At 64.8% G+C, this 15,496-nt stretch overlaps 2 protein-coding genes and 2 non-coding genes across 4 annotated transcripts; 2 read left to right on the top strand and 2 right to left on the bottom strand.

Moving 5' to 3' along the window:
• Positions 1-281: 281 nt before the first annotated feature.
• Positions 282-6,301, bottom strand: ZNF692 (zinc finger protein 692). The gene is given in 12 exon segments (XM_058677396.1): positions 282-339; positions 1,528-1,845; positions 2,020-2,119; positions 3,668-3,782; positions 4,241-4,319; positions 4,457-4,522; positions 4,609-4,836; positions 4,872-5,099; positions 5,194-5,242; positions 5,504-5,743; positions 5,900-5,931; positions 6,052-6,301. Coding segments are annotated over 12 exon segments (1,692 nt in total). The 5' UTR covers positions 6,231-6,301.
• A 2,598-nt stretch (positions 6,302-8,899) lies between these two features.
• On the top strand, positions 8,900-9,005 carry TRNAL-CAA (transfer RNA leucine (anticodon CAA)). Its single transcript has 2 exons — positions 8,900-8,937; positions 8,960-9,005. It is a non-coding gene; the product is annotated as a tRNA-Leu (tRNA).
• A 173-nt stretch (positions 9,006-9,178) lies between these two features.
• On the top strand, positions 9,179-9,250 carry TRNAE-CUC (transfer RNA glutamic acid (anticodon CUC)). The gene has a single exon. It is a non-coding gene; the product is annotated as a tRNA-Glu (tRNA).
• Positions 9,190-14,809, bottom strand: LOC118760107 (L-amino-acid oxidase-like). The gene is given in 9 exon segments (XM_058677395.1): positions 9,190-9,560; positions 9,765-9,902; positions 9,905-10,433; positions 10,435-10,538; positions 10,624-10,826; positions 10,828-10,860; positions 11,045-11,151; positions 11,327-11,544; positions 14,752-14,809. Coding segments are annotated over 9 exon segments (1,761 nt in total).
• Positions 14,810-15,496: the final 687 nt, after the last annotated feature.

The raw sequence follows: 15,496 nt of genomic DNA, 5'->3' as shown, positions 1-15,496 counted from the left end.
ACCAGGCAGCCTGTGACTGCGCGCCCAAGCCGCCCACACTGCGGGCGCTCACCAGTGCAGTGTGCCACAAGAACCTGAGCAAGAACTCCACACTCACAAGACAGCTGCACAAGCGAGAAGTCCTTCAAGTGCCCAGAGTGAGGCAAAGGCTTCTTGGAGAGCGCCTGGCAGGTGCGACATGACTGGTGCACGCACATGGGCGAGAAGCCTTTCCTGTGCCCCGGTGCGGCCTGAGCTTCAGTGCCACTCAGCCCGCGTGGGCACACACACGGGGAGAAGCCCTAGGGCTGCGAGCTGTGCGGCAAGCGAGTCACCTGCATGTTGAACCTCAGCGTGCACCTGCAACCACCCGACACAGGCCAAACAAGTGACCCGAGTGCAGCAAGGAAGGCGTTCGCTGTGGCCCCCAAGCTCACCTTCCACCAAAAGACGCCCCTGGCGAGCGGCCAGCAGAGTGCACCCAGTGTTTCGGCCATAGCCAGTTGCTGTCACAGCACCTGCGGGTCCACGCACGCACCCGCAATGCTGCCACTGCCACTATGACCCAGGCTGCAGCAGGCACTCCCCACACCTTGAGGCCGACCCAACAGAAGCCAGGCTGTTTGCTTCCCATGGAGACAGACTTGCTGAGGCCACAGGAATGCTGTGACAACAGCAGCTGCAGACAGACCCACTCCATGGGGGCCTGCCTACCTGTCTCCCACCACCATGCCACCCTGTTCCTGGGGTGGGTGTAGGGAGTCACTGTGATGACAGCAGGCTCTGTGTTTGGCTTCCTGCTTTCCTGTCCCTGTCCTCACTCCTGCCCCTGCCCTGTACCTGCTGTCCCCTCCTCCTCCTCAGGCGTCCATCAGGTTTCGCCAGGCCGGCGGTCCTCCCCTTTGGTCTCCCCCGTGACTCCTGCTGCTTCTGAGAAGCAGAGGGCAGACCCAGGGGCCTGCTTGGTCAAGGTCAGTCAGCCTTCCCCAGCCAGACCGTGTGAGTCTACCAAGCTGGGCCCAGGGCCAGCACAGTGGCAGACACATCTAAACCCGAGGGGAAGACCAGAGGAGGGGCCTACGGTTGTGTGGGACCTTCTGTGGCGGCTGGAAAAATAGACTGGCTGCTGGGGCATGAGAGCCAAGAGCCCTGGCCACTGTCTTCGCAGAGCCCAGGAGGGATCCGAGAGTCAGCCTCTGGTGGCTCGCCATCCCCGTCCCTCCCCAGGGCAGCGCAGGACTCGCTCTGCCCACTCCTGCTCTATGGGCCCCCTGCATGGTTCTACATGGAGTACCAGAAGAGACAGGAAAAGCAAGGTTGGCCACTGGCCCTGAGGGGGAGGGGTGGGAGGACCTGCACCCCGGGGACCCCAACAACTCACTCTGCCACACGCACCCAGGTACAACGCCATTTATTCTGTCCTTTCTGGAGACCAAGGCCACAACTGCTCTGCTCTTGCTGTGGCCTTGGCCTCGGGGACCAGGCAACTGGCCTGCTGTTCCGGGCCTTCTGCTCCTGGAACCTTTCCGTGCCAGGGGTCCAGCTCACCAGAGCTGAGAGAAGAGCTCACTGCTGAGGAAACTTGGCGCCTGAGAGGGCCGGGGTACCTTGGCGGAGCCTGGAGGCTCGGGGACACAGTGGGCGGGTCACGGCCCAGGCCCGGATAGGTCCTGGGGGGCCTGGGGCAGGGCCGGGGATGGGGCTGGGTGGCTTTTGCTGCGGTGGGCAGCAACATTGTCCGGCTTCTCGAAGCGCTTGCCACAGAACTCACAGGGGAAGCGCAGGGAGGCTGCTGTTTCAGCGTGCTTGCGCCGGTGCCAGTTGAGTGAGGCCTTCTGGCGGCAGGTGAACCCACAGATCTCACACCTGCAGCCAAGGATGGGAGGGAAGGCAGACAGGGGGTCCCTCCTGCCCCCCACTGCCTGCACTCCCAGCCCCCACCGCGGCCCAGCCCACTCGCTGCAGGGGCTTCTCTCCTGTGCCGATGGGAGGGGAGGCTGCCAGGGGTCCCAGCCCCCACCCGTGGCCCAGCCCACTCACTGCAGGGGCTTCTCTCCCGTGTGGATGCGTCTGTGGATGACCAAGTTGCTGCTGGTTCGGAAGGACCGGGCACAGAACTCACAGATGTAGTCCCGGGTGTCTGCGGGCACAGACACAGGCCATGTGGGGTACACTCACCCTACCTACCTCCTTCGGACATGCACCAGGACCCAAGGCTGGGGTCCCCATCAGGGACCTGGGAGGAGTCACAATAGCTGAGTGAGGCATGAACACAGATGTGGCACCCCAGGCCCAACCTGAGCTCCTAGGGCAGGTGCCCCCTAAGCTGGGCCTTTGCGTGAAGACAGGAGGTGCCAGGCAGCAGCCATTCACAAGCCTACAGTTGGGGGTGGGAGTTAGGGCTGCAGCCCAGGCTTCACACACTGCCCTGCCTGGTGGTGGGAGGGCACGGGGGAAGGGCTGGAGCCCCGGCCCCACAGGTTCCCTTGAACACCTGGAGTCACCTTCCCGCTCAGCTGCAGGCCCCGCCCCTCCAGGGTTCATACATTCCCGGGCCTCCTCCCCTCCCTGAGCACTGAGCCACCTGCCTGGTACCTACTCTGTGTCCCTAGATCTCTCCCCTCACCAGTGACCAAAGGTGGCCTTGTGCCCCTTTAAATTCTGACCACCAGCCTCTGAACCCCTCCCACCAAGCACTCACCTCCCACCTAATCATACCTACCCCTAAAACCACCACACCATGCAGCCACACCTATCACTTTCTCCCTTGGTCCCTGGTCCTCCCCCTCAGTGCACACAAGGGACTTCAGGACCCCTGCGAGCTACCCGTCCTACTGCCCTATAGCACCTGGGCCTATTCCTGACCTCCCTGACCGGGCTGCCGCCACCAGGTCACACCAAGTCTGGTGCCATCTCAAAAGCTTCTACCTCCAGCCTCCTGGCTGCACCCGGGCCTCTCAGCCTGTCCAGTTCCAAAGGTCCAGCGACTCCAGCTGCCTTCACTACCTTTGCCCTGGGCCCATCTTGTCTTCCATCTCAGAACACACCCGGCCTCAGTCTGCCCCGCCCATCTGCGCATGCCCACAATGCATCCATCTCACTGGCCAGGCTTCCCTCAGAACACGAGGCCCTCTCAGCCCTGCAGTGCTCCTGCGACTCCAGTGGAGGACACCCTGGCCACGGCTGGTGGCCTGACCCTCACCCCCTCCACCTGGCCCTTGTCAGATGCTCTACCCTGTCCAGAGGGCCCAGGGCTGCCACACTCAGCCCCTTCTCTGCCAACACCTGTTCACCCCTCCCTCATTCTGCCGGACATCTTCCAAGATGCCTGATGAGCGGGGCCTGGCCCCTTCTTCCAGGCTATCAGGTACCCTCCATGGCACCCCGCCGCCCCTGCTGGGCCCCATCCAGTATGGCTATAGCCTCACCCTGAAGCTCGCTCCCAGCAGAGCCCCTGGTACTGGCCACTGCTTTCCTACAGCAGCGCCTATGTCTTCCTAGGCCAGCCGTGGCCCTCTGAGGTCCCACACCAAGCCAGGAGCCAGCCTGTCCTGCGAGTGGGCTCCAAGGCCCCCACCACCCAGGTGCCTCTGCAGCCTGCTGGCTGGGTCACCGCCACCCGTTCCTCCAGCAGACGGGCCCAGTGCCTGGCACCAGGAGGGTGGGAGGAGACAGGGCGGGCACTCACTGCTGTGCAGCTTCACATGCTCCTTCAAGTGCTTCTTGAAGTTGAAGGACTTGCCGCAGGCCGGCTCGGGGCAGCAGAAGGACTTCTGGTGGATGTGCTGGTACTTCCTGTGGTGCTGGGGCAGGCACAGGGCCGCTCAGCGCAGGCGGCTGCCCTCCCCAGCCTCCCCGCCCTGCTGGCCCTGCCCTGCTCCTGACTGCCAACCAGCTACCTTCCACAGCAGGGTGGCTCTGGTCTCCCTGCCACGGGGGCTCCGCCTGCTGTCCCCCCCTTGCTCTACGGGGGTCCGGCAGCCCCCTCTGCACCTCCTGCTCTAGGACACCCCGCAGCCACGGGGAGGCACCTCCATGCCGGCTGAGCAGCCTGGGTAAGGCCTCAGACTTCACACACACACTGCCGCCCAGGCCTGGCAGGGCCTCCCAGTGCCAGGGTGATTGGCGTGAGGGCTCAGCCGTGGGTGGTGGCCCAGCACCAGGGAGGCTGACGGCCTGAGTTCTGCAGGCTCCCCACCTCAGCTCGCACCCGTGCCATCACCAACCCAGCCTTCCAACACCACCACACCATGGCCCTCACGTTGAGGTACTGCCGGTTGGAAAAGATCTTCCCGCAGCCAGGGAAGTCGCAAGGCAGGAGCTCCCTGCGGGCAGCTTTCCTGGGGAGACAGGGAGCAAAGGGGACTCACCTGCCTCCCCTGCCACTCAACGCTGCCCCGCTGCCCTCAGCCCTCATCCACCCTGCCCACACCCCTCCTCCCCGGGCCCTGCCAGCAGCCCTGGTCCCAGGGCTTACCGAACTCTCTTGGGACCAATCTGTGAAGTGTCCTCATCCCAGGCTGGGCTCCAGTGACTTCTAGGGCTATACGCAGCAAAGAGGGAACAGGGACCTTGAGGGGGAGCCATGCCCTCGAACGCCCCTGCCCCCATGTCTGGGCATCAGGTTACCTGGCCAGGGGCTCTGCTGGGTGGGCTGCTTGTGGGGTCCTGTCAGGCTCCGGCTGTACTCCGACTGGCGACACAGGAGCTCCAGAACCGAGTGTGGATGCCAGTGATGACGGAGCAGTGAGGGGGGCTGGCTCCCCTTCCCCCGGCAGGTGGCTGACAGGGGCAGGGTGTGGACTGGGGGCATCTGTGTCACTGCTGAAAGAATGAAGAACATGGGATGTCAGCTCTCTGGGCACTTAGCCAGCGCTCAAATCCAAAGACGCCGTCCTGGAGGCGCCCCAGGCAGCGCCAGGCTCTGGGCAGCGCACTGCTCCGGGCTGCAGCTCCCTCCCAGCCCTGCTCCACATCCCTTCAGCCCGACTTGCTCATCTGGGGAGGAGCTGTAGGTCCAGGGGCTGGCATCACTCAGCATCTCTTCATCCTCCTCCTCGTCCTCCTCACCCTCCTCCTCTCCTGGGGGCGCACAGCTCTCCGATGGCGTTCCCCCTAGCCTGCAGGAACCAGGTAGCGGAGGCTGAGGCCCCGGTGCCCTGAGGGACCGCTGTGGGCGCCTTCCAGCCCCAGTCCCCGACTCCTGTGCCATACCTGGGCGGCCCAGCCTCCCGAGTCCCGTCTTCATGCTCTGATTCCACAGCTGCAGGAAGGAAGGCCCCGAGCTGCTGCCGAGGGCCTGAGCGGTGGGAGAGGGGCGAGGCAGCGAGGCCCCGGCCGACAGGGGCTTACTGCTGCACACTGGGCTTCGACAGGCCCAGGGCAGGGGGCGTCCTGGGTCACCCAGTTCTTCCCTCAGGCCACCTGCTGTCCCCACAGACGCTCCACCCGGGGCACACTCATTATCCCTGGCTGCCAAGGCCTGCCTCACCCCGCTGACCACCTGGCCAGTCCTCAGCCCTACCTGTGGGCTCCTGCCCACCCCGGGGGGTGCGTGGGAAGGGGGCCGGCTTGCCCTCCTCTGCAGCGGAGGGGCCCAGAGAGGGTCCCCAGGAGAAGGTGTGGCCTGCTGAGCACTCCCACACAAGCCCGCCGTCCTGGCCCCCGGGGCCCCGAAGGCCAGGCACCAGGCTGCACTCGCGACTGTGGGCGTGAGACAGGAGCACCAGGTACTGCAGGCCCTTGGGGGGCACGGGATCTGGACCTGGGAGTGAGAAGCCGTGAGGCTGGGCGTGCTGGTCACACCCACAGAGCCCCCAGGTCCGCCCAGCCCAGCCGATGCCTTGCAGAGCCAAACCCCACGGTGCCCACACTTTGCTGTCCTGACCAGCTCCCCCGGGGAGGTGACCCTGGCCCCTACCTGCGCAAAGCATGCAGCCTGCAGAGGTGTACCTGCCAGAGAGAGGAGGCAGCTCAGGCCGGGTGGTGAGCCCACTGCCCTAGGCACACACGGGGAGGCTGGGACCACGGCCCTCGAGGCCGTGCAGCCCCGGGCGGGGAGGGGATGCTGACCGGTCCAGCAGGAACTTGGCGAGCTGCGAGTGCAGCGCGAAGCCCAGCCGCTCCTTGAGCAGGCACCAGCGCTCCATGTGGCCGCCCAGGCGGATGCGGCACTTGCTGCGGCGCGCGTCCAGCTGCCTGCGCTTCTCCCGCCGCCTGCGGGTCGCGTCCGCACCGGGGGACGACGCCATGTGCTCGGCGGCCTGGGAAGGCGACGGGCATGCGTGGGCACCAGAGGTGGAGGTCGCCTCGCGGCCGCGACCCCCGGGGTGGCAGGGCGACGCGCCACCGGCTGTCCTCTGGGCGCCCAGGGCCATCGGGACAGGGGTCTGCTGGGTGGCCAACGGACCTGGCCAGCAGGAGCTGCGGGACGCACGGGCCTCTAGGGTCCTGGCGTGCAGCCGGGGTCGGGCGGAGGCCTAGGGCGCCCCCTTCGCACCCGACCGGGGCACCGCCACGCAAGCCTCACCACCGCAGGCCCCCTTCGCCCCCGGGGCCCCACTGCGCCTGCGCCCCGCCGCCTCGTGCGCAGGCCTGGGGAGCGGCCGCAGGGCCGGGGCCCACCTCGCGCGCCGCGCCGTTGCTCCTTTAAGAGCTCCGGGCGGGCTCCGGAGCGCGCGACGCCGGCAGGGCGGGCCGCGCCTGCGCACTGAGTGCTCGCTCGCGCGTTGCCTGCCGGGAGATCGGGGCGTGCGGGCGCGTCTCACGCACCGTGCCCAGGCCGCACCTTCCCGGCCCCTCCGGCCTGTCGCTGTGCTCGGTGCGGGGACGCGGGAGCGTGTGCTCCGTGTCCTCACCACAGCCTTCACTGAACTCCCAGAGTGTGCCGTCAGAAGCAGCCGAAGGTCAAACGCTGCCTCGCTGGGCTGCTGTGCGCAGCTGTCACCCCAGAGCTTCGCCCTGGCCAGGCGCGGGCTGCTCGCCGTACCCTAAATGTTGCTTGCTGAGCAGCACCGCCTGGCCACCTGGCGCCTCTCGAGGACTCCAGCCTGGCACCTCTTAGTCCAGCTGTGGTCACTCCCAGGGCGAGGCAGGACGTCATGTGGTGAATAAAAACCACAGACACTTCCCTATTACTCAACAGTTCTCTTAAAAAGATTCTTTACAAGAGCAACATATGCGAGAAAGAGGTCTTGCATCTGCTGGTTCGCTCCCGTAATGACTGCGGCGGCCGGGGCTGGGCCAGTTGAAACATGGGCAAAGGAACTAAGTAGATACTGCTCCAGAGAAGACGTTAGAATTACCAACAAGCACATGAAAAGACAACCGACGTTATTAGCCATCACAGCAATGCAGACCAAAGCTGCAAAGAGGTGTCATGAAACAGACAAGATGGGCATGAGACAGGGATGGAGACGGAGCCCACATTCCTGCTGTCTGTCTGCAGGATCCCACAGGCCGCCCTCCACAGCCCTGGCAGGATCCCACAGGCCGCCCACCACCGAGGAGCAGCCCTGGCAGGATCCCACAGATGTGTGCCTGTCTGCCCACAGGATCCCACAGGCCGCCCTCCAGCGAGGATCCACCCTGGCAGGATCCCACAGGCCGTCCTGCACCGAAGATCCACCCTAACAGGATCCCATGCCATCCTGCACGGAGGATCCAGAATGGACCCTGGCCACCCGCAGCAGTGCCGGTCCAACCTGTGGACCAGGATGCTAATGAGGTAGTCCACACGAGCCAATCAGGGAGGGAGCCAACCGAGACGATCTGTGATTGGCCAGGCCCGGAAGCCACGCCCAGTGGCCTAACAGCGCCCCTTGCTGGAAGCTGAGCCTGCGCTCAGGTCCGCGGTGCCCGGCGCGGGAGGCGGCTCTGCGGGGTCACCCGAGGGAATGTGCGTCTCTGCGGGGTCACCCGAGGGAATGTGCGGCTCTGCGGGGTCACCCGAGGGAATGTGCGGCTCTGCGGGGTCACCCGACGGAATGTGCGGTCACCTGAGGGAATGTGCGGTCACCTGAGGGAATGTGCGGTCACCTGAGGGAATGTGCGGCTTGCGGGGTCACCTGAGGGAATGTGCGGCCGCCCCGCGGGTGCTGGCTGTCGGGGAGCTCCCCTCAGAGCCCCGGTGTGTCGCCACAAAGGAGCTGGTGAGTGGTGCCTGTGTTAGTGCGCCCCAAGAATCAGAGCAGCTCACTGTGCGCCTCAAACACGCAGTCGTTACGGCCCCTGTGAAGTCGTGTGGCCCCTTTGGAAGCAGGCCAGGGAGCTTTCGGGGTGCGCCCGTGGGCGTGGCTGTCGCAGGGACGGCGTGGGGGACACGCGGACGCGACCCCCGCGCGCGGACCCCGAGCCCCGGCCCCCCGGCCCCGCGTGTGCGTCCGGAGCTTGGCAGCAGCGCCACCCGGTTCTGAGAGAACCCCGGCCGGTGGCGGCACTGCCGTCTGCGTTAGCGCGTGCGGACGCGGCTCAGGGCGGCGCTCCCTCCGGGAGGAAGGCGTTTACAGCCGAGCCGGGGCCGGGCTCCTCCCTCGGAGCCTGCCTCGGAGCACCCGGCCGGGCCGCTCCTCGAGCCCGGATCCCCCAGCCTGGCCCCGAGCCCGGATCCCCCAGCCCAGGCCCCGGCCCCGGCCCCGAGCCCGGATCCCCCAGCCCGGCCCCGAGCCCGGATCCCCCAGCCCAGTGCCCCGGCCCCGAGCCCGGATCCCCCAGCCCAGCGCTCCGGCCCCGAGCCCGGATCCCCCAGCCCAGCGCTCCGGCCCCGAGCCCGGATCCCCCAGCCTGGCCCTGAGCCCGGATCCCCCAACCAGCTCCCCGTTCCCCTAGCCCGGATCCCTCGGCCCGCGTCCCTCCCTCTCCCGGCCCGGCTCCCTGGCAGGTGCAGACATCAGGTGTGGCAGGAGCAGCCATCCTCCTGAGTGTCAGGATGGCCGAGTGGTCTAAGGCGCCAGACTCAAGGTGCTCACCCTGCCTGCGGGCATTCTGGTCTCCAAATGGAGGCGTGGGTTCGAATCCCACTTCTGACACATCTTTTTCAGCCGGGGTCGCGCTCTCCCCGGCTCCGTGGCTTTCTTTTCCCGAGGCCGGGGTCGCGCTGCCCGCCCGGCTGCCCTTGGCCCCTGCCCGCCCGGCTGCCCAGCCTCCCTCGCTCTCCGCGCCTTCTTTAGTCTCCCGCACTCTGACTTCCCGCTGCAGCGCCTCCCTGGTGGTCTAGTGGTTAGGATTCGGCGCTCTCACCGCCGCGGCCCGGGTTCGATTCCCGGTCAGGGAAGCAGGTACTTTTTCACTGCTGTTTTCTCTTATAAATTCAAAACACAACCAGCCGGCCTGACTCCGAGAATGCAGGGCCTGCAGGCAAGCCTGGTCCCGGTCCGGCCGCCGGCCCACCGTGGTGGTCTCAGCGTCTAGGGCCTGATTGCTGAGCCGCCCCGCGGGCCCACCAGTGGCCTTGGGAGCGCCGGCCGCCGAGCTGACCCCTGGCACTCGGCCTTCCCGCCCTGTGCAATGGAGCAGCGCTCGCACCTGTGCGCCAGGGGCTGCCCCTGGAGAGGCGGCCGTGCGGGTTGCCCAGCAGCTCCCTTCTGAGAGCGGGGGGGGGGGGGGGGGGGGGGGGGGGGGAGGCCGCGGCGGGCACCGCAGCACGGCGCGGGCAAGGGTCGCGGGAGGCGCACACGCAGCGCCTGCTCCACTGCTTTGGATTGGCTCAGCCTGGCTCTCCAGGCACCCCCTCCGGCCCCACTCCTGCGTGCGCGGAGCTTGGCTACAGCTCCACGCGGGAGCGGGGCCCGCTGTGTCCCCGGGGTCCTTCTGCAAAGCCGCGTCCACGGCGTCCTGGATGCGCCTGGCCACCTGGAGCCGGGACTTGATGGCCGTGTCGATCCAGCCGTGCGGCAGGGCCGTGGGCTCACCCGCGAAGTGGACGGCCCCTGGGGTCGGGCGAGTTCCTGGGCATGGTCCACGTACTGGTGGCGGGCAAAGAAGGCGAAGGCGCCCTTGGAGTGTGGGTCCCGCCGCCAGCGCTGGATGTGGGCATAAGGGCACAGGGCCCGCAGCTCGGCCTTGGGGCGGGTGTGCATCGCGGCCAGGTCGTCCAGCACCACGTCCACGGCGCGTGCGTCGTCCAGGGCGGCGAAGAAGGCCAAGTCCTCTTCCGTGGTGTAGGAGGCCAGCAGGACGCCCGCGGCGTGCGCGCAGGCGCGGCTCGGGTAGCAGATGAAGCGCGAGGGCCGGTCGGTGCAGGCCCGGCCGCTGGCAATGCTGTCGAGCTCCCAGAAGCGCCGCGTGCAGGCCAGCACCACCTTGGTGGCACTGTTGTAGTGCACCTGGCTCAGCGCACTCTCCTTGGACGGGCGCAGCGGCGGCCAGAAGCGCAGCAGCCTCGTGGCCTTGGCGGTCGTGGCCACCACCAAGAAGCCGGCCAGCAGGTGCACGTGGTGCTGCAGCGGGTCGGCCGTCCCGCGCCGTGATGCGCAGGCCGTCTCCCGACGCATCTACCTCGAGCGCCGGGGAGCGCAGCCGCACAGTCCCGGGCAGGAGGGCGTCGCGCAGGGCCGGGGCAGCTGGTTGAAGGTAGGTGCTCCCGCCGACTGCTGGCCCTGGCACTGAGGGCCAGGCCGTGGGAAGGCCAAGGGGGACAGAGGTCACGCTGGGCCTGAGCTCCCGCCCTCCCCTGCTGGCTGCCCAGCCGCACCTTCCACAGGGACTGCAGGAACAGCTGCTCAGCTGTCTTGCCCTGCTCCTCCGCGCGGACTGGGTAGTGCAGTAGGCTGGAGTTGGCCTGCATGTCCCCCAGGCGCAGCCGCACCCCGTTGACCAGCACCCAGGTCTGGTTACTGCAGGGGCAGCTGGAATTTACGGATGAGCTTGTGTGATAGCCTGTGGAGACAGGAGCCCGTCAGGTTGGGACTTCCAGGCGGCGCTCTCAGCCCTGCAGCCCCTGTGGCTGGCAGCTGGTGGCAGCCATGTTCCCCTGCAGATCACAACCCTGAGGCCTGGAGCCTGGGGATGCTTTGGGACAGGTCCCAGGTGCCTTTGTCGTGCCGCCTGGCCTCCAGCATAGCCGTGGTTGGCTGGAATCTGCATGGCAGCCAGCTCCATGTACCACTGGGCCCCAGGCACCCTGTGGGTCTCTATCCTGCCACCCACACGGCCTGAGGCCTCCAGCACGGTCACCTGGAATGACAGCCCTTCCCTGGCCTCATCCAGTTTTGTCCTGTTGTACCCTGTTACAAGGCCTGACCTTGCCCTCCCAGCGCTCTGCCCTGTCCCCTGACCCTATCTGCAACTGTCCCCTGCCTGTCCTCCCACCACTCTGCTCAGAGGGACACTGCCCAACCCGGCTGTGCACCTGGTGGCCAGCGTCCTGCAGGGTCTTGGCTGCCGTGAGCCCAGCCATGCCAGCCCCGATCACCACAATCCATTTCTTCTCGGCCGTCTTGCCCAGTCCGCCTTGGGCCAGCTGCACCAGCTCTTCATACTGGGGGTCCTTTAAGCACTTGACAAGCTGGCTCTTGAAACCCCAGGCAGCCGAGCTCAGCGCGGGCAGAAGGGCAAGGGCCAGCCAGCCTGGGCAGGTGCTGGGGAGGCAGCAGTCAGGTTCATGTCGAAATCGGAACAGTGGCTGTGTCGCAGGGCCTGTGGTGCAGCCTCGCGGCAGTCCTGCCCCCGTCCTGCCCCACCCACAGGCGCCTTCCTGCCCACCGGCCCCGTGCTCCCTTGGGGACTGGCATCCCGCTGACAGTGGAGCAGGTCGCATCCCCACCCCAGCTGCTCAGTAGCCATCCAGGAGGCCCAACACATAAAACACGCAGAATACACATATGCATACACACATATACACACATGCGTGCACAGATGTACACACATACACAACACATAAAATATACAGAACACACAACACGTAAAATACGCAGAACACATAAACATATGCACACATATACATGCATGCATGCACAGATGTACACATATACACAACACATAAAATATACAGAACACACAACACGTAAAATACGCAGAATACATAAACACATACACATATATGCACACACAACACACGTAACAGATGTAACACACAACGGATGTACATGTACATATGCACACACATATGCAACATACATAACACGTAACAGAGATACAATATGCACACATACACACGTTCATGACATACAGACACATTCACAGTACATATAGACATGAATAAGACATAAACTTTAAATGCATAATACATACATGTATGTGGAGCCTACACACACATACACATATGGCACGCACAATTCACACATACACAATATGCATGCACAGACCCAGCCTCCCTTCCTTCACCCTCCAGGCTCACCCAGCTCTTCTTCCCTCTGCCCCAGCTCCCTCCCTGCCAGGGACAGTGGGACCCACCCTCTATCTTGGCTGCCTGTGGCCTGGACTCTGCCCTGCCCTGAGGTTGTAAAGGTATTTGACGCCACGAGCAATTCCAGCCCTCAGAGGCACCGGAAGATGTGTGGCCAGGCCTTCCAGGGAGCTGGTGCCCCGAGCTGGGCTGCTGGGCTGCTGGAGGCAGGTGTCTGCAGGAAACCCAATACCTGGTGGCCGCCTGCCCCAGTGGTCAGCCCAGTAGGGCAGAGGGCTCCTCCCTAGTCATCACACCCAGAAACATGAAGCAGCTCTACATTCCAGTGGCTCCAGCACACGGAAGGAAGCAGGCCCAGGAAGCTGGGAGCCCCTAGTGCCTCACAGGCACCTACTACTTGCAAGGTGAAGTCGACATCCGGTCCCCAGACCCTGGGCCTCTCCCACTCAGGGAACCACCTGTAGCCTGTTGGTCTGCTCCACTTGGCCAGATCCATGACCACATAGCCACAGCTCCTTGGGGTGCCAGGGGACACCTCTCTTGAGGAATAAGGGATGTGGAAACCATACATCAGGGTCAGCGAGGCAGAGGGGCAGGACGGAGGGGTTGGGAGAGACGCGAAGAGAAGGAGTGTCAGGACTGGGGGCTGGGGTCCCGGCTGGGTGCTCACAGAGGGTCAGCATGGCTCTCAGGCTGCAGGTCCTCTGGGAGTGCAGAGGTCTGTCTGAAGGTAGGGCAGGAGGGTGAACTCTGGCTCTCCTGCCACCTGGAAACTTCCCAGCCACCAGCCCTCAGTGGTACCCGACCCCAGACAGCCAAGAGGAAGCTCCGCTGGGCCTCCCACCTGCCTGCCTGCATACCTGTCCTTCCCACCTGTGCTGGGGGGTCCTGCCTCAGCCAGTCTCCTGACCACATGAGAGTGGCCAAGGTGTGTGTGTCCTCAGAAACCTGAAACACGTTTGAGTTCCAGCTCCGTCCTATGCTGAGTCCTCTGCTGCAGGGGTCCCTCTTAGTCTCCTGCCCCGGACCATGCTTTCTGGATTCAGGCCCATCCCCAGGGTCCAGAACTGTGCAGGTGCTTAGCGCTGTTTCAGCAGGACCCTTTCCTCCCCCCCCACCCTGGTACCTTGGGAGCTACAGGCCCAGTGGTGGCATCCTCCTGACCCAGGCACTCCTGTGCTGTCTGTCCCCTGAGCTGTGCGGAGCTGGGGACAGAGATGCATCTGGGGCAGGCCCAGTACCTTCTACACACTCTCGGGGTTACAGGGTCTCTCCTCTTCTCCCTGCAGTCCTTCCCACCATGAAGGCCCCACTGCCTGGCCATGGCGGGAGGCTGCGCCTTGACCTGGTGGTAAGGGGAAGGAGGTGAGGAGAACAGACTCAGAGACACAAGCTCCCTAGGAGGGCACCACACCCCACGCATCCAGGGCCAGGGCAGACTCTGGTGCTGTACCTCCGGGGGAAGGCACAGGCTCGGTGGGTCCCACTTGTCCTAAGGACACTGTGCGTGTCCCCAAAAATCCCCAGATGTGACATGGGGCAGAAGAAAGCAAACGAATCCCACTGCACCACCTCCTCACACAGGGCTAAAGTCGGGCATAGCTGAGGCATGCACAAGAAGTGACCGCAGGTGGGGATATTCTGTCTTCACCTGAGTGGTGGTGGCACCAGTGTCCCCACGGTTAAATGCCTGTCCTGTGCACGCATTGCAAGTCAAAATCTAACCGCAGACTGGACCCCATGTGCTGACTTTACGCTCACATTTCCAGGTTTTAGACAGGGGAGGTGAGGAGGAAGCAGAAGGTGACCCCGGGCAGGCACTGGGCGCAGGTCTGGGCAGAGGGCACTCCTGGGGCAGCCAAGGGGCTGCTGAGTGTCCTGCCAGCACCAAGGGCGGGGCCAGCTCCACCTGGCCTCTCAGGACACACACACACTCACCGGACCAGGCCCCCAGCGGACCCCAAACTCAACAAGCAACACAGATGTGTTCCCAGGTGAGCACCCAGCCACCACTCTGAAGTCCAGGCTGCCCTTGCTCATGTCCTGGGTGTCACCCAGCAAAGGTGTCTGTCAAATGGGCACAGCAGGAGACAGGACAAGGGCAGGAGCCCTGGTGGCACCCCTCTGCCCCTTCCACTGAGTGCACACCCCAATGTAGTCATGGGGAACCCCAGGGGACAGGTGCAGAGGAGGGAGGGCACAGGGTGCCACAGCCAGGACACAGGCTTCCTCCCCCTCCTCGTTCTCCTGCTGCCCCTGGGGAGGGAGAAAGGTCAGGGGGCAGAGGAAGGGCCCCCCCACCCCAGGGCTCATACCAACCCCTAGCAGCCCAGTCTGCAGTGGCACGCCTGTTAGCCTAGGGGTCCCAGCAGGGTCGGCCGTGCTCACCCCACAGGGCTATGCCGAGGCTGAGGTGAGGGGTCACATACCTGGGAGCCTGCTGGGCACCTGCAGCGCCCATGTCCACGAGGCCAGGGTTGCAGCCATGTCGTCAGCCTCTGGGAGGGTGGGTGCAGGAATGCGCCCATAGTGCTCCTCTCCCTTACCAACCCATGGCCTCCATGCAGCTGGGCTGCCTGGCCTCTCTGTCCCCCAGTTCACAGGCCCTGCCGGGGAGCCTGGGGAAGAGTGAGCAGGGTGGGATTTCGAGTTGCCTGCCAGTGCCAGCCAGAGCTTGTGACTGCCCAACACCCAGGCATGACGCAAAGGGAGCATGGTGCAAGGGAGTGCGCCAATTGGTAGGACCAGTGCCCAAGGCTGGCTGGGTGGAGGCACGGCTCGGTTTCTGCCTCCCACCACCTCTGGGATCTGGCTCCCCTGGCTTTGTGTGTTCTGCCTTCCTCTGTCCCCAGCTCACCTGTCCTCCCTCACACCTTCCCTGTCTGCTGCCCAAGGACAGAAGGGGTCAGCCGAGTGGTGGGGTGGGTGAGGGAGTGCAGCAGGGTTCCTGCCACTGTTACCACTTCTCTCTCCTTGTCCCCCAACTGGACCTGATGGCCTCCGCTGTGCTTCCTGTACTGTCTGGTTCTGCATCCTGCTCTTGTTAAAGAAAACTGTCACCTTCAGCATCCATTCAGAACCACAACACGGACTTAACACAATGCACTTTTTTTTAAACAACCAAAAAATTTTAACATTTATTTGAGGGCCCAGTGGGATCGCTCAATTTGCTGG

This window comes from Ochotona princeps, chromosome 19, assembly GCF_030435755.1.
Source record: "Ochotona princeps isolate mOchPri1 chromosome 19, mOchPri1.hap1, whole genome shotgun sequence".
Classification (NCBI taxonomy): domain Eukaryota; kingdom Metazoa; phylum Chordata; class Mammalia; order Lagomorpha; family Ochotonidae; genus Ochotona; species Ochotona princeps.
This window is presented reverse-complemented; position numbering and strand designations above follow the sequence as displayed.